This window comes from Canis lupus, chromosome 9, assembly GCF_011100685.1.
Source record: "Canis lupus familiaris isolate Mischka breed German Shepherd chromosome 9, alternate assembly UU_Cfam_GSD_1.0, whole genome shotgun sequence".
In the NCBI taxonomy this organism is placed as follows: Eukaryota; Metazoa; Chordata; class Mammalia; order Carnivora; family Canidae; genus Canis; species Canis lupus.
The window spans coordinates 25,377,854-25,401,086 of NC_049230.1; the positions used below are offsets into that span (position 1 = coordinate 25,377,854).

Consider the following 23,233-nt stretch of genomic DNA (forward strand, 5'->3'; position numbering starts at 1 on the left):
GCTGCTGTTGGAATAAAATAATACACATTATACACTGCTCTAGAACAGGATTCTTCAAATTGCAGGTGGGACTTAATGAGATTCATCTTGAATTTTTAATTCACTTAAATAAATATACTTATAGATCTGTATATTTGATTAGCTAAGTAATTAAAAGACACATTTCTTTACTATGGGTCACAGTCAATGTTTGAAAGCCACTGATTTAGTATATGTTGAGGTGGGGGAGTATCTACATCTACAAAAAAAAAGTGTGTTTAGTTCATGAGTCAGAGTTTCGAGATGATAAAGAGCAAGAATGGTAATTCTATGATTTAGGACAGTTTTGTACCATTCTATGAGGCCTTAAACAAAGGGAACTTGAACAGTAAGATTTCTTTCCTACATCCTTCTACTCCCTCCTGGAATCCTCCTGCGGGAACAAAACAGGGTGGATCCCCCGCGGGAAAGGCTTGTGACCCAAAACAGTTGATCTTCCAGTTGGCCAAGGTAATAGTTCTGAGGGAAGCCTCACCCAGCATCTCGCTACCTGACGCTGTATTAGGTCATTATTTGTTTATTGTTGAGTTTCTTCCACTGGGGACATGAGCTCCAAGAGCACAGGGTCTCCCTCCTGTTTACCACATGAACTCCCAGTGGCTAGATCAGTGCCCAGCTTATACTGGGCATGCAACGAACATTCAAGGACGAATGAATGGGGGTAGGTGGAGGAAGAAGAACCTCAGCCCAAGTGCTGTAATTCTGATCCTTTGCTTTTCACCAAAGTTACTTTGGTAATAAGCTCTTTCCATCTGGGCTTCCTTTTCTTCAGACTGCTTTAAATCTCAACACGATCATCTCCTCAAATACTGTTTTCCAGGGTATGTTCAGACTTTCATGCAACTGGACAGGGTAGTGTTTACCAAAGCCAATAGGCACTGAGGCAAGCAACCCTGGCAGATGAGAACCAGTCACTTTAACTGTGGCCTGCAGACCTGGAACCATGTCATCCTTCAGATGGAGGTCGGAAGTCGGAGGTTGTTGGGTTTGTGAGCTGGGCGGGACCAAAGGCCACGGATGACAGCAGATCAGGACTGTTTGTCTCATGGGGCGGGGGTGGGGGTGGGGGGGGAAGGACAATTCGCTGAGCAAGGAGACCTCAGAATGTCGCTGACAGAGGGTGAGGAAGAAAGGAAGTTAAGAAAGACACAAAACAGATATGGTTACTTTTTTTTTTTTTTTTTTTTTACTTTGAACATTAGCATTAAGTTTGTTACCGTACACATCCAAAGGCCCAGCATGTCGGAAATATCATGAAGTGGCACACCTTGTACCAGAGTCTCACAAGAATAAAATAGACAATGCTACATTGAGTGGTTAAAAATACACAAAAAAAGTAGTTTTAACAGTCTATAAATTTTTTATACTTAAAATCATGATTGAGTTGAAATAAAAAAAGTGCATTTCAATTGCTAAAAAAATAATATTGGTATAGTTAACACAAGGGGAAAATCAGTACGTTGAGGGATCTGACAGGATGCTGGAATAGAGATGACTCAGGGAAGCTAGGCTAGCTTGGGGATTCAGGGGGAGTTTGGTTCTGCCTCGCCACAGCTGCCTGGGGCCAAGAGCTCTTCTCTCCCCCGTATCTTCCCCATCTGAAGAGATCCCATCTTACCTACCTGTCACCTCCCCAACTGAAAGACTCCTCTAAACTTTTTTTGCAGCAAGAGAGGTACCTGCCCTAACGCGAGTCCAACTTGACCTTCAATTACGTCTTCGCAGAGGTAGGAGAGGGACACTGCCCCCTTCTGGACTTGACACGAGTACCCCAGCCACATGGTCTTAATCCTTGCGACCTAGCAGGCGGAACAGGGACCAAGCAGCTTCTGTTTTGTCAAACTCCTTTGGACAAATGTTCAACATTCAACAACAAGCTTTGTAAACCTAACGCTAAACGATTCCTGGCAAGCAAACTGGATTTTCTTTTCTTTAAGAAATGAGGAAAAGTGCAAGTGATTTCAGTATTGTTGGGGAAAACAAAAATAACCAACAAGTTACACCTGACCACCTGTTACCTAAACCAATCACAGCTTCAGTTTTGCTGTTGAGTGTGGGAGTGGGTCAGACTTAGCCAGGCAGGAAAAGGAACCAGGCAGAGATTCGGTAAGAAGGCCATTCCAGGTGCAGATGCCTCTTGCCTCTACAGGGTAAACGGTTTCTATCGGGTGTTTGCCCCCAGTTACTACTGACCAGCCAGCCCCTTGAGAGGAAGATGTTGCCGTGAGAACAAACCTCGTAGTAAGGGCACCAATGAAGGTCACGGGCCCCAGGACAAGTCCTAACCCAGGACTTGCTCCCTGGTGTACCAGACATCCCCTGGAGCAGAGGTGAGAGACACTTCCCCCTTCAACCTCCAGTCAGCCCTGCTGCTCTTGTCCCTCTCAGAGATGTGATCCCCCTGCACTGCTGGCAGGATGTGTAAGAAAGAAGGGCTGCCTTCCTGCTCTGCACTTCTGTGCCCCCAAGGGTGGGGCTTTCCATCTCAGGGCATCATTGTTTAAAGCGGATAATTAAGATGCGGAACCCACAAGGACCTGTGACCGCTCAACAATCTTTGCATCCTGAAGGCTGAGCAACTACTGGACTTAGTAATAAAGGAAGATGTCTTAAAAACAAAGATCTATAAATAAGCACTGAGCCAAGAGAGGATAGTCTATGAGAGACTTTACAGCAGGATCTTTCAAAGTTTGAGAATGGAGAAGCTAAAGTACTTTGTTGCTCTCTTGTGGACAAAGCCAGTACTGCTGATGGAAGAGAATCCCACAGCCCTTGACAAGAAAAGAGTAAGATGCATATTGAAACTAATGAAGATTGAGAGGGATTCATCCGCTTTTCAGAGGCTGCAGATATATCCTTTGGGATACAACTTTAGAAGTAAACACCAAAATCATGCCACACAGTCTCCTTCTTTTTACGTTTTGGAAAAACCTAATGAGTTGGATAATCAACTCATTAGGATATTTCCTAATAGGAAATTAGGAAAGGATATTTCCAGGAGTGTAAGAGATTCTAAAATAATGAACTTTCAAATGCAATTAAACACAGCCTTGAGTCCTATGCAGGATGTGATGTGACTTCTCTGTCTCTGCCCTTGTGATCACCTGGTCCCTTTTCACCTGTAAAAGGCAGGCAGGGAGGAAGTTGTGTTCGCTCAGAGGAGATGGATATTCAAAAACAACTTGATTCTTTGGCACATTCGAGTCAGAGATTGGCTCTCTGGCTGATCAAAACCAACGAATGTGAGCATTAAATTTCCTTTAGGACTGAAGCAAAATTCAGCTTCCATCCCTTTCTGCCCTACCACCATTTTTTATGCATCCCCCCAAATTGTTTCTAAGTAATTTGTAACCTCTCTGATCTCACTAGAGAAGCTCGAATATTGTGAAATGGACCCAGACACCTCTCAGGAGCAATGGCCCTTTGATACCTGCACCAGGTGTGCCCTATTAGAGAAGACTTGAAACACGCCAACAGTGAGTCTTAGGGATGTGGCCCATCCAGGTGAAAGCCTGCCATGCCTCTCCCCAGTTGGCTGTACTGCCTGTGACTTTGAAGAGAAGCCATACATTTCAAAGCAGAGACTTTAGGTAGCCAGTTACAAGGAAAGAGGCAAACTTCCAGGCCAGTAACGGGGGCTGTCAGGGCAAATGAAAATGAAAAAGTATTTAAAACACAAAACTCTTGTTGCTTATTTCTGTAGTCTACTTTTTGCATTTTGTAAGCTGGTCTTTAAATTCCAAAGAGCCAGGGAGGCTTTCAGGTGTCTTGAATGTATTCATTACCAAACATAACCAATTCTCATAATTTTGCACTATCTCATCAAATAACATACTGCTGCTAGACAAAAGGAGTTAGGAATTTATTAACAGCTGCCTTCATAGACTCCCACTTTGTGTGGTTATTAGTCTTGAAAACCTGAGTATTAGTATTATTAACTTTAAGAAAAAGGGACATGGCATTTTTGGTCAGATAGGAAAAATTTCTAAGACCAAAATACTCAATAGCTTTCATTTCCTTAAAAAAAAAAAAAGAAGAAAGAAAAAAAAATGCAACCCAATTTCCTCATTTTAAAGAGTTCTTTTTTCTATTTGTTTTCAGCTTTGGAGGAGAATTGAACAGGAGGCAAGAGACCCGCACAACAACACACACATCAGTTTTGACTGTGAAAGATTAGCCGACTGCTACAATGGTTTATCAATAAGGTGCTCATATCACATGGAGAACACACTGCAACCCCTTTTTATTACATCCTTCATATATTATGTATTAGTCATACTTTAAAAATTAATGAGAACAAGTTAGAAAAAAAGGTAACTGGAAGTTTCTGAGGGACAGGAAAGAAGGTAACTGGAAATTTCTGAGGGACAGGTGGGTGAGAAAGGCAGAAGGACAGCTAATAGACTTCTGATACACCCAGAGAGTGATTTTAAATTCATTGGACTAAACTAGAATTATGGGCACAATCTTCTGGAACGTTCCTGGAAGAGAGAGGGCATGTAGGAGCAGGGCGCAGCAACAGCAGCGTTCAAGATCCTTTAGTCAGAAAGGGGAGGCATTCAGGGAGACCCACGATGAGGAGATGATATCCAAGAGAAGTGCTCTGTGACCTTTAACTTTAAAGGAACATCTCACTTCTGGTGAAAGAAAAGAAAGTGAGGAGTAAGGATAAAACCTTTCATCATTAGTGATTTAATAGGTCAAGAAATAAGATAGAAGCAAAAGTGTAAAACATAATCTACAAGTGATGTAGGGAGACAGAACAGGAGTAGGTCCAGAATTCACATCCAAGGGTCTAGCTAGTTTGTAGAGCCCAACCAACTGGAATAAGGGTGACTTCCAACACTTCAGGAGAATGAAATAAGCAGAGGTAGGATTTAGACCAGGGAAAGAATGTTTCCGGGATGCTGGCTTTTTGAAGGCACTCAAGAACAGAGTGAAAGATGGAGCTGCAGTGAGCTAATGGGGAGTTGTGGGGTGGTGTGGACTCACTGATCTGTCACAGGAAATAAACACAACTCCAGGAATGATGTGACAATACATATATTATCGAGTAATACATAGAGTAACAAGGTAGTAGAAATCCACTTCATAAGTAGTTTCTTACAACAAATATAGCTTCTACTTAGGGAATAAGAAAGAGAAGTCTGTTTTCTGGATATGCCACTCTGCAAAATAGCTGTGATTTAAATCAAGAATTGGAAAAACGGTACACTATCTGGTTCTTTAAACAAATTTACTGAAGCAAAAGCTTCAAAGTTGGGACAACCAAGGAGTTTGCTTTTCCTTTGAATCCTGCAAAACCTATCCTCTAAGACAAAAAGATCTGATCATAGAGTCTATAAAAAGTCTAAAGAGTATAAAAGTATAGAACTATGAAAGTGGACATATTGATGGCAACTTTTATGGCTTCCATAGAAAGTGTGGAGAGGATCTCTGGTTTGCTTTATCGAGGTAGTGTCCAGGGCTGGAAGGCCATTGTTATTTAGTATAAATGCTACAGATGACAGGAGCAGGGTAGTTCGGTTGTTCTTATTGCATAAAAATGCCACTGTCTCTAGTGGCTAATGACCTTTCATTCCTGAAAAAAAAAAAAAAAAGAAAAAAGATCTTTTGGGAAATTTCCTATCTTGGTTTAGGCAAAGAGAAATTAAAATCCAGTATTTATCTGCTCAATTTTATTGTCTGAAGAATTCTAAACAAGCTGTTTTTTGTAATGGTAGAATAGTTGATAAAATTCTTAAATGTAACTTATACCCTTTTCATGAAATACTTCCCACATAGTCTAGAACAGCACTGAAATGTTCATCATATGGATCAGCAATGTAATAAAGGTTGTCACTTCTATACAGTAGTTCAAACAGAAGGGTTTCCCTAACTTTTGTTTTCTTCCTTCATCTTCCTCTTCTTTTTACAAAAAATCCCACCTACCATTCTGTTTCACTGCCTGAAATCTGCAAGATGGGGAGAATAAGTATCATTGGCAATGGATTTCTATCTGCCCGATCTTCTCATAATTTAAAACTTCCAGTGACATAAAAATTAAACATATATATCCATTCGACAAACGTTAAGTACTGAGAAAAATTTCAAGAACTAGAAAATTCAAAGTTGACAAGCATCTCTTTAGCGTATTTTGCCTTCACTTAGTATATGAGGGACAATCAAATTATAGGGAGCCTTCTAACCACTATGAAAAGGTACTTCCAACAAATGTAGTTTCTAAAAAGGTGGTACAACCATGGTAATGTCATGCTCAGTCATTAATTTAGGACAATTCATGTAAATGGTAGACTGTGAAAGTAGACATAACTGATTTGCAAAGATTTCTTTGAACTTCCATAGTCTTACATGGAGACTCCCTGCTTGCTAAAAATAAGAATCAATTCACAAATATATGCGGAGATGAAGCTACGTGGCTTTAAACTGCTCATCTTATTTTCTTCATTCAAATTAAAAAAAATCTAACTCCATATGAGCCTACCTGCCTCAGTCTGAGAAAGTAGCAAGCAGCCTTTCGTTAAGGCTAAGGAAGAATTTAAACTTGAATGACCAATCTATGAGAACAGAACAGAAAAAGAATAATAAAAAAATGCAATGTCAATTCAAGAAAGCCCTTGAGAACTTTCCTTGAGTAAGACTTAACCCTACCAGTGATACAAGCCTTTAAAGAATGGTAAAATCAAGTAATGAGAAAAAGCCTCAACTGGATATCTATATAACGCTGAACTGCGGCCTTTGTTGTCTTTAAAAGACGAAGGACAGGTAAGGGCTAAGCACTCAAACTCCCCTGTTCTTTTTTTCATAAATGGATGGTGAGCAGGCATGAAGTTCTGAAGTAACAGGTTGCTGTACTCTATGTCGGAGGGAACATACCACAGAATGCAACTTTCTTCTTAGTGAAGGACCCCAATCAAATTTCCAACCCTGAGTGTGAGTCTTGAGCGTGCTAAACCTGATGCACATATGTTTAAGGCTTAATCCTGCAGTTGTTGTATTCAGAAGCATGAATGTTGCGAATATTCTTAATGCATTTCATTATTTATATGTGATAGGACACTGGCGAGGAGTCATTATGTTCTGAGCAGTGTTCCTGAAGACCACAAATCCCAAGTCAGGGAAGGGATACTTATGTAGGGGGAAAAAAGAAACGAGAAGTTTCCAGATTGTTCCATAATACGTTTCACTATGAACTGTATTATGTGACAATGCTGATTTAAAAAAAAAATCTTTTTTTGCTTCTGTTAAGGGTGGTGGTGATTATTTGCTTAATACTGGTTTTCCTATGTAGTAGGCATTTTCTTATGGCTATATTCACTTGGATGAAAAATCAAATATGACTACCTGAATTTTCCAGTTTATGATTATAGTACACTTCATAAAATGGTTGATTTAATGGTCTCAAGACTAGAATTCAGAATTGCTGCCCAATACGGTAAGTTTATGTAGAATAAAATAAGGTACTATAGCCAATTAAGCTGCAATTTACATCTTTAAAAAAACCATTTTAACATTACAGGCTTGGCCACTGAATAATGATATCTCTACATGAAGGTGTACATCCATCTACAAACTTGTCATGGAACGGGAAGGAGGCTGTGGAGTTAAGGGGAAGCAGCCACTAAAGAAGTAACAGTCACAAACAAGAAATTAACTTTCCTTATTAGTTTGGGTACCTGGGTGCAAAAACTGTATACAAAGATTTAAAATAATAACATTCTTTAGAAATTACATCCAAAAACAGGAAGAAAAGTAGGTCTTGAGATACTTTTCTGCCTCATTCCAAAAATTTTCCTATGCTCATTACAGAGGACGAAAGGCAGTAATTGGAAGGAAAAAATGAGGAAATTTTCAACCAAAAAGCTAGTAGAGAATGTGATATTTACAAAATAGGGACTTGACCTCACTTGAGAGTTCCATTTTTTCCTACCACAGAGCTAATCAGCCAGAAAGTGCTTGAAGCATATCTGCACATTTACTATTAGAAATTAAAAATAAATAAAGCCAGGGTTCTGATTTAGGCAACGATCTAAGAGCCTGAGGAAAGAAGAATGAAGAAATGTCCACATTAAAACACAGAGGAAGAGGGAGAAAAAGCAGACCCAGCTTTGGAACTCAATTCTCTGAGATGGAAAAAAAAAAAAAAAAAAAAAACCAAACCACAATTTTTAGCTATATAGAGTCTGGAGAAATCTAATCAGTTAAATATGAGCAATAGGTTAGCCCTTCTAGTCAGCCTTTTCTATGTAAGCTCCTGATTGATCATGCTCTTTTGAAGCTTCTCAAACCTGAAAAAGTAACTTATCTTAACGGTGTTAGAGATGCTGCTCTCACTGCCTGTGAACACCACTGTCACATAATTATCTGCAGAGAACAGGGCAGCACAATGTAGGAATTTTCTTTCCCTTGCTACAATTTAAACCGTGATAGGATAGTCAAAGTCGTGGATCTATCCATAGGTGAACAGATATTTAAAAGCTCATAGTCAATTTGTTCTCATCCCAGCTTCTCAGCTACTGTCAGCAACATCATGTTTGTGATTTTAGTGTACTATTTTATCATGTCACAACCATTCTAGGAAAATACAGCAACCTCAAAGCGAGCAGTGTATTCTGAGACTTCCACTTGTCGTTGCCACGGGTGGAACGCAACCAAGCTCTGGGGAGAATGAGAAACGGACACGAGTGAGAGCAAACAATCCCCACTGCTGCCGCCTCCTGATGGGGAACAGCTCTACACCGATTTTTAATACCTGCAAGCTCTAGGTGACTTCCCTGGGAAAGGTCCAGCTCCCTGCAAATCATCCCATTTAACATGGTAACCAAACCAAGTGAAACATGGAGGACAGGAGCGTGTCAACAAGCCTAACGTGCTGACACACTGAGTGTGAAGCCAAGGTTTAAAAGCTAGCAAGGACTTCGCCACGTTCTGCAAGCCAAGCCTCACTGTGCAGTAAGCTGGTGTCTGGAGACCCTTTCAGATACAGCTAGTCTCTGAAGCACCTTTGAGTGGTACGGATGTAAGAATAACTTTGAACGATAGAAGTTATATGCATCTTTAAGAATCACATTTTGATGATTATAAAAAATTTTTTTCCTATTTTACAACATAGGCCCAGCTACACTGAAAAAATTACACCGCTTATTGAAATACATTTCATTTTAGAAACAGACCACTAAAGAAGTCTATACAAAAACTCTAAAATAATTTCTGTAGTAAAATAAAGAGTGCGTTAGGAGAGCTACACAAAAAGAAACTTCCCGTCTTTCTCTATAATGCTGGATATACTGGGAAACGCAGCCGGCTCAATTCTGAAGCCAGCACCGAAAGCTGCAAAGAATTTGTTAACGATACACAGTGATACAATTAATGCTCTGGATTAATCTCACAGCCTTCCCGATTAGTACAAAGGAAACCGGGCCTGTCCCCTCTTTGAGGAGAAGTCCGGAATATAAAAGCAAGCATACCTCATCAGCTGATATGAAATTATAAAATTCCACAAGTCTGAGTATTTGAAATTTATAAAAGTCACCAGAAAATGCACGCATATTGGGCTTTAGTGCCGCGGTTCCCCTGGTTTAGATGACCGTTCCCTCCGTGAGCTCAAGGGTAGTCTCGTTCACTCTTGATGTGTTGATTCCCCAAGACCATGACGGGGCTCCCGGTGGAGGCGAGGGAGAGCCTGACAGCTACCGAAAGGCTCGCCGACTCCCCCTCTGCACACTCACACGGGGGCACAGCTCATGGGGAACTGTGCATGGAAGGAGGTGGGTGTTAATGGTGCTGTGCTGGACTGCTCTTCTCTGCCAGGTGCCGCAGAAAGTTGTCCTCACCCTGGCCTCTGTGATTTAAAGGCTCGCTCTTGAAGAGAGCTGGAGGTGGGGGCAGGTGTGGGACTGGGGGGATAGGAAGGTGGTGTGGGTGGTGAGGGTGCGGGTGGATGTGGAGGTGTGAGAAGGGGTGGGGGATGGGCCGCGGGGGAAGCGTGCTCACAGGGTTCATACTGATTGGAGGGGTGGGGGTGGTGGGGGTGTTCACCACAGAAGGAACCGGGGTGGCTGGGGAGCTCGTGAGTGGGATCTGGACGGCAGGCGGCACGTTCACGGGGCTGGTCACCCGGAAGCACTTCTCCTTGTGGGCCTTCAGCATGTTGGAGAAGCGGAACCGCTGGCCACACACGTCACATGGATAGGGCTTCTCGCCTGTGTGAGTTCTGCGGTGCCTCTTCATGTTGGGGCGGCTGGTGAAGCTTTTGCCACAGATTTCACAGATAAAGGGTTTCTCTCCTGAGATGAACACAGACACAAAAAAAATGATTAACATCCTAGGCGGTGATTATGTGCTCACGCTAGTCCTCATATTTAACGAGGAGATTACCTCTCCTCTCCTTTATGGTATATTATATTCTAAGGGTCATAAAAAGAGTCTCCCCCAAAGCTGGGACTTAACAAATAAGAGCAGATAGGAGTAAAACTTACATACAACCTACCATCTGGGCATGGTAAAAAAAAAAAAAAAAAAAAAGACTCAGGCAGTAGTGATCCTTCACATCCGACATGAAGAACTGTTCAAATTGTTCTCCTGCACGCAAGGCAGCTAAGGCTACGGATGTATCTCTGCCTCTTAAATTTAGGCAAAGTTCGTCTGTTAGCAATTTCTGAATTCCAAGCAAAAGAAAGACTGCTAAAATGTCCTGTGGAGCAAATAAGTCTCTTTGTGTCTACTTGCCTATAATCCTTAGCATGTGGCTTACTTTTTGGTATTGGACTTGGGAAAAGGCTGGATGGCTCATTGTCACCAGGAATCTTATGCTGCAGTGGCTCCCAGTGGGAGAGCTAGTGGCATTTCTGCAGGCAATTTCTTCATTATTTGGGACTACCTGGCATATCTGAAGAACACATGGCATTCCTGGCACCAGCCTACTGACTGCCTCTAAGAGATTCTGACAACCAAAAATGTTCCTACACCACTCCCAAATGTTCACGGGTGTGGGGAGGGTTGGCAGGGGCGCTACTGGCCCTGGTTGAGAAGCATGGATCTATGAGTCAAAAAGGAAACAATATTTCATAATTCTGAAGGCATCTAGACAGGAAATAAGGGTTTGATTTTTAGGGTCCCTTAACTTTCCTTTGGACCACCATACGGTTCCATGCTGTCCACCTGCTTTTCTACCTGGGCTATAGGGAGGAAACAAAATGGTTTCTGAACATATACAACCATTAATCATTTTCATGCAGATTGCTGTGGTGAGTACCTCTGTACATGTGCTTCAGTAACATATGCTTGCATTTATTAATTCCTTCATCAATTCTCAGTGTATGTAGCTTGTACCTTTACTGTAACTCCAGCTGCAAGAGGCTGGCACCTCACCTCAGTTACCATTCCCTTTCGTTCTGTCCTCACTCTACTCAGTATAAATAATAGCTATGGTGCTGGAGCCTTCCTGTGTGCCTAGTACCATTCTAACTACTTACATCTATGAACTTTGGTGATCCTCACAGCGACAGCCTGTATGAGGTAGCTGTTGTCATCCCGATCTTACTGATTGGAAAATTAAGAAACTTGCCCAGAGTTCTACAGCTAGAGGACAGCCAGGATTTCAAACTGCAGTCTGGTTCCATCCTGAAGTGTGCTTTTTTTTTTTTAAAGGAAAATTTATTTTTTTATTTATTTTTTATTTTTTTAATTTTTTTATTTATGATAGTCACAGAGAGAGAGAGAGAGAGAGAGAGAGAGAGGCAGAGACGCAGGCAGAGGGAGAAGCAGGCTCCATGCACTGGGAGCCCGACGTGGGATTCGATCCCGGGTCTCCAGGATTGCGCTCCAGGCCGAAGGCAGGCGCCAAACCGCTGCGCCACCCAGGGATCCCCTGAAGTGTGCTTTTGACACATAAAATACAGGCACTTCCCACATTGAAGCTCTGTGCATCCCTGTGCGTATGAAGGGAAATAACATCCCTACTGTTCTACATTCTGGGACCCCTCCGTACGCGAGGAGAGAACACCTCTTCACCCATATCGTACTCATTTCTTTTCTCTGCCTTTGAAAACTGACAGTTCCCATTGCCCTTCTTCAGTGGAAGCTAGAATTTTCCTTGCTTCCTCCAGAGACTAGACTGTGCAGTCAGGAGGAATTAGTCTTGTCTGTAATCACCAGAACTAGGTTCTAACATATTTTGCTTATCTTTCAGCTTTTCATTATACATTTGCTGCTGGTGGTAGGCTCTTCACTGTGATTCATATTCAACTTTCTTGATAACTTCAGAGCTCACCTTTTTTCCTTTTTTATCCGTTTCCTCCAATTACCTTAAGAATTTCAAATCTCTGTTAAACAGAATCAACTGAATCAACATGGCATACCCATCTGATGGAAAGCGCGATTAGAAACAGTACTATGGAAGTATAGAAATAGAATTACTAACACGAAAAAAATGGGTACAGAGGGACGCCTGGGTAGCTCAGTGGTTGAGCATCTGTCTTCAGTCAGGGTGTGATCCGGGGTCTGGGATTGAGTCCCACATCAGGCTCCCCACAGGGAGCCTGCTTCTCCCTCTACCCATGTCTCTGCCTCTCTCTGTGTCTCTTATGAATAAATAAATGAAATCTAAAAAAATGGACATAAAAAATATGGAAAGAACTACAACAAATACCACTGATTCTCTCTGGGTAATGGGATGATGAGTGATATTTTATTTTTTTATGCTTACGTGCACTTTGTTTTTCTCAAATAAACACGATTTCCATGTATAATTTTTTAAAATTATATTTATTTAGCATCTTTTTTCAGAGACTCAGTACTTTTTTTAAAGATTTTATTTATTTATTCATGAGAGACAGAGAGAGAGAGAGGCAGAGACGCAGGCAGAAGGGGAAGCAGGCTCCATTCAGGGAGCCCGATGTGGGACTCGATGCCGGGACTCCAGGATTATGGCCCCAGCCAAAGGCAGGAGCTAAACCACTGAGCCACCCAAAGATCCCTATATATATATATTTTAAAAGCACATCTAAATTTGACAACCTCTCTAATCCCACTGGGCCTCTCCCTCCTGGACTCCCCATAGTTAGTACTCTACTCCCAGCAGCTGTATGGAAACACAGCCAAAGGACTCACTCTCTGAATTATTAGTCTAATCTGAGCAAAGACTCTCCACTTGATCCACTTGATTCATTAATCACTTCTCAGGCACACGAGACCCTGCATTCACAAACAGTACATATTCATTGTAAACTTACTGAAATTTATGGACATTAACTTCTTTTTTTTTTTTAAGATTTTATTTATTTATTCATGAGACACACACACACACACACACACACACACACACACACACACACACAGGCAGAGGGAGAAGCAGGCTCCATGCAGGGAGCCCAACATGGGACTCAATCCCGGGTCTTGAGGATCAGGCCCTGGGCTGAAGGTGGCGCTAAACCGCTGAGCCACCCAGGCTGCCCCGACATTAACTTTCTATTGCCTGCTCCAACCTGGACCAAATTTTGAATTTCTAGTCATCACTCACTTGTAGTCTTCTGGGCTATAATGATTTGCCATAGAAAGGCCAAAAACTATTAGAACCTACCTACCAGAGGGGCACCTGGGTAGCTCAGGGGTTGAGTGTTTGCCTTTGGCTCAGGTCGTGATCCTGGGGTCCCAGGATTGAATCCCACATCAGGCTCCCTGTGGGGAGCCTGCTTCTCCCTCTGCCGATGTCTCTGCCTCACTCATGAATAAATAAAAATTAAAAAATCTTTAAAAAACAAGACACCTACCACAAATCCACGGATTCAAATTAAAAGTGGGTCCTTTTTATTGCTCAGTAATCTCTTATTCATTTCTTGAAGTCCTACCAAAATTTCTGCATTTGTTGTTCCAGATGTAAGCCTACAGTCCCACTTACCTCTAACTCTCACTACTCATCAGGCCACATCTCCTAATCATACTAATGAGTGATGTTAAGGTCTCTGGGAAACCTCAAGGTAAAATTACAGTGAGGTTGAAACAGGAAAAATAAAGATGTGACACTTGCAACCAACCACCTGCACAATGTCCTACTTTAGGAAGAGCTGGTAAATGGGTTGCTGGAAGATACATGAAAGCTAAGTCTATGAAAGTAACTAGAAAAGTATCTGTATCAACATCAATACATCTAAGGATGTGACCGAACCATTATACACAAAGCGAAGCTGATTGTAAGCAACAGTACTGTAATGAGTCTGAAGAAAGAATGTTACACATGAAGGCAGAGAGTCTATAGGGAAGATAGAAAAGAACAAGAATTTGGCTGGCTAGTTAGTTGTTTGGTGCACTGTTTGGTACAGCGAATAAGTGCTGACTTCCAGTCTGCTTAGTACAAATATCCTCGAGCAGTGATCAGAACTCTGTAGATCTATATATACAGCCGAAACCACTCTCAGGTCTTTAGCTTAAATCCATTTTGCAAACTGCCTACATAGTATTTCCACTTGAAGGTCCTGTAGGGGTCTCAAAACAAACAAGTGCAAAATTCAATTCATTATCCTACTTAGCAAATCTGCCCCTTCCTCTCCTGTTCTTTATCTTGACAAATGGCATTCGAGATCCAAACCCTGGGACTATCCCTTGATTTCCCCCTCCCGTACCACCTTTATCCAGTCAGTCACTACGTTCATCTGACACTATTTGTGTATTGCTCTCACTTCATCCATTGCCATCACCACAGTCCATATCATCATCCTCATTCCCCTAGATTACTGCGACATCCATCTGACTGGTTTTACCACCTCTTCTCGCTCCCTGTCTTCTAGCCCATTCTCCACATGGTAGCCAGAGTGAACTTTCAGACTTGTGTCACAATCTGTTCAAAGCCACTCAAAACCTTCCCACTGTCCTTAGGATAAAGTCCAAACTTTTTTACGTGGCTTATGGGGTTTTGGGTGACCTGGCACCTGCCTACTGCTTTCCAGTATCATGTCTCATCATACTTCCTGCCTGGCCACTCTGACATCCACCAAACTCTAGCCAACTTCATTTAGTTCTGTGTACTTGCTATGTGCTCCTCAGTGAACCAGTGTTATGCCTTGTATGTCTAAGCAGCATGTCTGCAAGCCCTGTGAGCCCAGCAATGTTTCAGTCTCGTTCACTACAGTAGCCCAATTTAGTAATTCTTAGTAATGTTCATAAATAAATATTTATTAATTCTAAGACATGCATTCCCTGGCATATTGACATCTCTGAAACTGACACATACCTTATACTTGATGGCATGCCATTTTTTATTTGCAGCATTTTATTAGCAGTATACAAATTAAGTTTGTCTTACAAGGGGTGGCTTCTTGGATTTGAGGATGTATGGTACTCACCACTAAGATCATTCAATGATCTTCCTCTGCTGTAATGCCCTGTTCCTACCAATCTTATGATAATTTAGCTTCTAATATAGATTTTTATTTAGGCAAAGAACATGGTGACCAAAGAAATAAGAGTTCTGAACCATCTGCCACTCAGCTTTTTCACTGTAAATTAAGAAATCAGAAATTTTATTTATATATCATTAAGACTATTTAACACACATCAATTCCTCTGATCCTGATCTGCTTGAGTGCATGGACACATTCTGGAAGCTGAAAAGCAGACTCTGGGATGGTGCTTTTGCCCTCATGATGTCCTGCATATCCCTCCATTTTATGGCTTGCTATGTTAAATTATATTAGAATCATTAAAATATGTGGTTCTGGAGTCAGACTGCCTTGGACAAGTGATTTAATCTCAGAGCCTCAGTTTCCTAATCTGAAAAATGAAGATCATAATAATAGGTGATTGTGATAAATTGAAAATACAAGGAAAGCACTTAGAATAGTATCTGGCGGGATCCCTGGGTGGCACAGCAGTTTGGCGCCTGCCTTTGGCCTAGGGCGCGATCCTGGAGACCTGGGATCGAATCCCACGTCGGGCTCCCGGTGCATGGAGCCTGCTTCTCTCTCTGCCTCTCTCTCTCTCTCTCTCTCTGTGACTATCATTTAAAAAAAAAAAAAAAAGAATAGTATCTGGCACATAGGAGACACTCAATACATTTTAGTACTGCTATGATTATGATTATGATTATTATCACCGCCATCACTGTCCCTGGACTGTAAGCTCCTTGAGAGCAAAAATCAGGTCTGAATTCATCCTTGTGTCACCAGGCACTTAGCGCTATACCTGGTACAAGATCAATCAGCAATTGTTCTATGTTGAATTCATCCCACAGTCCACACCATCCTAGGAAACACTGCCTCAGGGCTGGGCAGACTCCCTAGACAAGGTCTGCCTCACTTCTCTTTAACTGTAAAGAAAGAGCCCACTCAATGGCATTTCCTGTGATGGCCTTAATCCCCAACAAAACATACTCTAAATGTGGTTGCATCCAGCCTTAAAAGAGCTATCTCTTTTCTTCTTTAATGCTAACACTTCTTGTATTTTCCCAGGTAGTACTGTCATCCTTACTTAATACCAAGGAACCAGAGACTCACAGAGGCTGTAGTGAATGGCAGAGCCAGGTCTGTCCAACCCCATTAGCCAGCTACTTTCCCCATTTGAGCATTACAAGCAATATTAAAAGGCAGATGACAAACCAGGGGAAAGAACTTTAATACTGGTGTTTTTGTTTTTTAAAGATTTTTTAAAAAGATTTTATTTATTTATTCATGACAAAAAAAGAGAGAGAAAGAGAGAAGGGGAGAGAGAGAGAGAGAGAGAGAGAGAGAGGGGGGCAGAGACACAGGCAGAGGGAGAAGCAGGCTCCATGCAGAGAACCCAACGTGGGACTCGATCCCGGGTCTCCAGGATCACACCCCGGGCCGAAGGCAACACTAAACCACTGAGCCACCGGGGCTGCCCAATACTGGTGTTAAACAAAGTCCAGTATATGTAAATATACAGAGAGAGTTACTATAAACAATACAAAAAAGTCAAACACTGTAATGGAAACGTGAATACAAAAAAAGCGCAAGCAATTCAGGAAAGAAAATATACTAACATTCAGTAAGCACATGAAAAAATGTCCAATCTGGGGTGCCTGGGTGGCTCAGTGGTTGAGCCTCTGCCTTGGGCTCAGATCGTGATACTGGAGTCGTGGGATTGAGTCCCACATCGGGCTCCCTGTGAGAAGCCTGCTTCTCTCTCTGCCTGTCTCTGCCTCTCTCTATATATCTCTCATGAATAAATAAAGTATTTTTAAAAATTCCAATCTTATTTAGCTACTAACTAAATACAAATTGATACAATAAGAAACCATTTTCCACCTATCAAATCAGCAAGGATTTTATTTAGCACTGGAAAGGGTTGGGGAAATGGGTATTCTCACGCACAGCTAGTAAGAGTGCATGTGGATGTTATTTTGCAATACATACCACCAAGTCTTAAAAATGTGTACATCTCTTTGCCCTAATAATCCCATTTCCAGGAATTTGTCCTAAGTGAATAATCACAGACATGTTAACCACAAACCTCTTTATCACAGTATTATTTATAACAGTAGAAAAATTGGAAACAGAAATCATCTAAATGTCCAATAAGGAACTTGCTAAATAAAATGGAAACAACATCCTTTACTTTATAGGACTATTGTAAAAGTTGCATTGATTATATGAGGCAATGTATGTAAAGCACTTAAGATAGGGCCTGGCACATACGTGCACAATAAATGGTGGCTATTATTACAACAAATTTACCAGAAGGAATATCACACAACCATTAAAATAATATTGCTGTTAAGGACATAATACAGTAAAAAGGAAAAGCCAGTTTCAATAAAGACCCAATTTTTGTCTTATGTCTATATACATGAATACATCAACATTTATACATAGTATCAATCTATATGTGTATAAAGAAACTAAAGTATTTTTTAAAAATGTATGCCAAAATGTTAACAGTAATGATTTTTCAGTGATGATTTTTTAAAAGATTTTATTTATGAGAAACACATAGAGAGAGACACAGAGACAGAGACATAGGCAGAGGGAGAAGCAGGTTCCCTGTGGGGAGCTCACTGCGGGACTCAATCCCAGGATCCTGGGATCACGACCTCAGCCAAAGGCAGACGCTCAATCACTGAGCCACCCAGGTGCCCCCAGTGATGATCATTTTTATTCTATTTTCAACTTTCATATTTTCTAATATACTTTGTTAAGTATGTACACTCTTTTAATGAGAAGGATATTAGATGGCAATATTTCCTTGGAAGAAATAGGAAATGTTGAGTTTGCCAATTTGGTCAAAGAAGAATATTTAAAATAAAATTTTATTCAACAAATGTGTTAATCACAAAATATATACTCTGGTTTCATATTATGGACATTTAAGGGTCTAAAGAAAGAAGGACATAAAGGAAGGAAGAAAGAGAACAAAAGGCAGAAGGAGGAGGGAAGAGGGAACCGGGAAAGAGATGTCCAGAAGACACGCAGAGGAGAGGAGGGGACTGCCGAGGCAGAGGTTTCAGTGGTTCCACGCTCCTTCCAATCATACAGCAAACACTCATGGGGCACCTGCCACGTCCCGATAATCGTGTGTGAAAATGACACAGCTTTTGCCTTCAAAAAAGCTGATTTTCTATCTAGTTCCACAGCTTCCTACTTTACAACAAAAAACGGGATCCTAAAAGCAACTCAGAACTCTTAAATTATAAGAGGAGAATATGTTAATAACTCTGATATATCCTGCCGTCCATCCACTTAGGCTTCAAAGTTCTCATTACCCTTTAAGGTGTTAATTTATTTAATTAAACTCCCCTCATGACTCTTCATCTAGACTAATCCTTAAAGTTGGAGGGTGCCCTGCTCTCTTCTCTGAATGGGAAAGAAGCCCACCAGGCAGGCATTCTTCCTTGGATAGGAACCAGGACGGAGTTTCCTCACCTCTGGTTGGGCAAAAAAAAGAGCAAGGGGCTAAGCAAGATAATCTATTGTGGTTCTTTCTAGCTCTGCTACTCTGTGGACTAACAGAATGTAGACTCCTATGGCTATGATTTTATTTAGAAACCTGAAAAATGGCTCATACTGTTCAATTTGTACAAAGATAGCTAATCCCGGAATATCAAGTTAAGGCTGAGATACAACGACACAGTGTTTACAGGGGAAGCTACAAGATTCACATCAATGCTAGGACGAAAACCTCTAAAACACTAAACGGTTAAAATATGATTTAACCTCATCTGATGGGAGTTGTTCCTGAAAAGTGGTAATTTGGGGGAAACCCAATTCAATCAAACTTTAAGCAACTAAGAGGGTATCCTATTTAAAGCAGTGTTCTTCAGTTTTTAAAGTCCAGAAGACTTTCCTTAAAAAAAAAAAAAAAAATCAGGGATCCCTGGGTGGCGCAGCGGTTTAGTGCCTGCCTTTGGCCCAGGGCGCGATCCTGGAGACCTGGGATTGAATCCCACGTCAGGCTCCCAGTGCATAGAGCCTGCTTCTCCCTCTGCCTGTGTCTCTGCCTCTCTCTCTCTCTCTGTGTGACTATCATAAATAAATAAAAATTAAAAAAAATCACATAGGCACATACACAAAACAAGCTGTGTACAATTTCAGAAGATCCTGAGCCCTAAGTAAATAATCCAATGTCTTGAAGGAACCCCCAGTTAAAAGGTCTCACAAATAATCCTTTTAAAAAAATGAACAGAGTTATGAAAACCCAATTTTTCAGGATAATAAATCTGTATTTTTATACACTAGGTTTATTTCAAGTCGAATTTGCACTCAGAGTGCAAATATGCGCTTTTGTTTTTTTACATAAACAGACCTACAGGTGATCATCAACAGGTGCTTGAGACATATCTGAACTTTTCCCAAGAAATTCTTACCAGTGTGTGTTTTCATGTGTTCGTCGAAGTACTGCTTCATGTTGAAGTCCTTGCCACACCACTGGCACATGAACTGTTTGTGCCCGATGTGGATGCTCATGTGGGAGCGTAGCTGGTACTTGTACTGAAACCTTTCGTCACAGTTCTGCATTGGACACAGTGGAGATTTTTGAGTGCCAAGCATAGTAGCTTTACTTGAGCCCACCCTTACGAAGTCTCTGAGATTAGGGTTCTTTTCCACACTTAGAACAGAACGTGCTATGTCAACTACTTGGCTCTGCTGTCTGCCCGTCAGTTACTAACGAAAGGGAAATTTTCTCAAATGATTATCATGGAAGTACACCCAACTTCTCTGGTTTACTGAGTGAAGAAAAAGGATTCTTCATGCGTTATTCCCAGGTTTAACCTAGCCTAAGAGGGTCAGGAGCGGGTTAAAGATGACCTCTCTCTACCTGGCAGCGAGGGGACACACAGCACCTGGAACTCATCTAGAGGGTCTGTGGAAACGCAGCCTCATGCCTGTCTCTCACACATCTCTCCCTCAGGGCTTCACCAAGGAGATAAAAGCTTGTCCCGAGCCCTGGGCCTGGGGGGCGGCGCATTCCTTACCTCGCATCTGAAGGGCTTCTCTCCAGAATGCTGCAAGGAGTGCACCTTGAGGGACATGCTGCGTTTGAACGATTTTCCACAGGTTTCACATGTAAATGGCATGTCTTTTGTGTGTGCTGCAACACAGAACGCACTACACTCAAAATAAGCCCACAGAAAAGAAAAGCTCTGACTGAAAAGACTTCTGTCCTGCTGCAAGGTAATTGTGCCATCTGAACTTTCTATACTTTAATTTGTGAGGCCTTAATAGTAACGTTCTGAAGAGAAAAAGAACATCGTCGGGAAAGAAACCTGGGGTGGAAGACTGTCCCGTGCAGGTGGGTGACACTTAGTGAGGACATGCTGCAGTTGGTCTCAACAAGTCACAGTTGATGAAACCAAGGCTGTTCCTCAGAGCCTGCCCGATCTGCAGCATAAAACACACCAAAGGACAAGAAACAATTATAAGCATGAGGGAAAAGCAGCAGGAGGAACTTACCAACCATGTGTTTCCGCACATGAGCCATGGTATAGAATTTCTTCTCACAAATTTCACAGGAAAACTTCTTTTCTGCATATCCATGGACAATCTTGATGTGTTCATGAAGGGACCAGAGTTTCTTGAATGATTTGTTACAGGAAACACACTGAGCAGGATAAATAGAAATAATCTTTATTTACAGGGGCTCACAGAAACCCACAGCTGCCTACGGGCTGATGAAATGGGCATGCTTTAGATTCGTGCACAAGAACCAGAATCCAAACAGATGCCAATCTTCCAAGGAGTCCAGATGCCAACATCAACATCTGGATGTTCTACTTTTCAAGATGCATCTTTTAGAGATGCTTTGGGAATATGAAAACAATGGCAGAAAGCCAGACAAAAACAAATGGAAAGTTCCACCAATGTAGAAGACTTCTCTACTTTTCTCAGATTAGTATGGTACCAATAGGGAAGAACCAAGTTCTTAAAAATAAATGGATTACCAAGAGCAGCTGCTTCCTACACACAGGTCACTGTGCAGTTAGCAGGTATTTACCAGAGAGTACAAACTAATTTTAAGTTAGCACAAATAAAAATGAGATGAAACACACATTTAATGGTTATATAGGTCTGTGGAAGCATAACAATGTTTCCATATGTTAAGAATGCATTTGAAGCCTTCATTAACACAAATTATTGAGATTTTATTATATTTTCCCATATCTAATGTACTCTATGAAAGATTTCCCTCTGGCAGAATTTCCTGTAACTTTTTTTTTAAGATTTATTTATTTATGATAGACATAGAGTGAGACAGAGAGAGAGAGAGAGAGAGAGAGGCAGAGACACAGGAGGAGAGAGAAGCAGGCTCCATGCAGGGAGCCCAACGTGGGACTCGATCCAGGGACTCCAGGATTGCGCCCTGGGCCAAAGGCAGGCACCAAACCGCTGAGCCACCCAGGGATCCCAATTTCCTGTAACTTCTAAGCCATCAATATCCTCCTCCCTTCCCCTGATGGCCAGCACCAAATCTCTTTACACACATCTATAGAAAACACACGCAATGGCACCTAGCTCCTTATATTATGAATCACTAATAGTCTACAATATGAGGTATAAAGCATATAAGAATAAAGTGCTTCTGGTTAAAGCAAAACAGTACTAGAAAGTTCTAGGTAGCCACTGACTCTGAAACGTTTAAGGGAACAAGTTACAAGTTAGTTATTCACTGGAAGTAAAGATCTCTGAACATCATGGTCACTTCAGGAAACAAGGCCTCTGAGAGGGTGAAAAAAATTAGCCACTGGTTGGACCTGCTTGAGAGAAGGACAGACTAAAAAAAAAAAAAAAAAAGAGAGAGAGAGAGAGAGAAGGACAGACCTACTCCTACAAGCCACTGTACCAGGGCAGGGTTTTGATTGTTACTTGTTATTAGGTCACCAGGATTATGAGGATCTATATGTATGAACAAAGCAGTGTTCTTTAGGAATGTAAAGGGAGAGAGAGCTCTCTTAGCAGAACCCACAAAACATAAATGCAAATTTAAGTGCCTTACAGTGAGTAACAGTGAGGAAAGTCATAGAATGAGGATGCATTAAATGTTTTCTTTCTGTAACTTAACGAATCAAATTTAAGTAAAACATATAAACAAACACGGGTATGTCCAGGTAGGTTCAGTCAGTTAAGTGTCTGCCTTCGGCTCAGGTCATGATTCCGGGGTCCTGGGATCCAGCACCACATCAGGCTCCCTGATTGGCAGAGAGTCTACTCCCTCTGCCCCTCCTGCTGCTCATGTTCATGCTCCCTCTCTCTCAAATAAATATGTAAAATCTTAAAAAACAAACACTCCACTGTATACACCTTTTAGCAATGAGTCATCAGAAAACCCAAGTCTGACCCCTAGGGTGCAGCACCACTTCACACTACCCTTGGCTTGAACTATCACAACCAATTCATAATCAAGCAAGGGCAGTGGTAGTGACTGGAGGGTCTGGGTGCCATGAATCAACCTTCTTTGATTACCAAGTGTGTAAGAGATCAAGTCACAACTGATGAATCAAAAAGCAGTGAGTTGTTAGCAAACATAGTTTATATTTTAAAAAATCTCTTTAAAGTAAAGCAATATCAATTGTTGATTAAAAGCGAGAGGTAAAGTGAAAAAGGAGCACTCCAGATCAAGCGCATTCCAAGAAACAAACCAAAAACAATTTCATTTTTCAAAAGAAGTCTGGCTTAAATATGGTACAACACAGTTGTATATTATGTATCTTATGGAAACAGTAATAGGCTTACCTTTTATGAATACTTAT

The 23,233-nt window shown here is 41.4% G+C and overlaps 1 protein-coding gene across 4 annotated transcripts in view; it reads right to left on the bottom strand.

Annotated features, from left to right (window-relative positions):
* Window positions 1-1,207: 1,207 nt before the first annotated feature.
* The window catches only part of ZNF652 (zinc finger protein 652), a 66,147-nt gene continuing 44,121 nt past the window's right edge, over window positions 1,208-23,233 (bottom strand). For 2 of the 4 annotated variants that reach the window (XM_038547616.1, XM_038547617.1), the window contains exons 3-6: window positions 20,940-21,087; window positions 20,462-20,577; window positions 19,853-19,997; window positions 9,814-10,325 (exon numbers count right to left, since the gene is read on the bottom strand). In XM_038547616.1, the coding sequence (XP_038403544.1) occupies window positions 9,814-10,325; window positions 19,853-19,997; window positions 20,462-20,577; window positions 20,940-21,087 (921 nt within the window). Of the gene's footprint in view, window positions 10,326-15,194; window positions 16,028-19,852; window positions 19,998-20,461; window positions 20,578-20,939; window positions 21,088-23,233 lie in introns of those variants that run through there. The other 2 variants (XM_038547618.1, XM_038547619.1) reach the window with 2 other exon arrangements.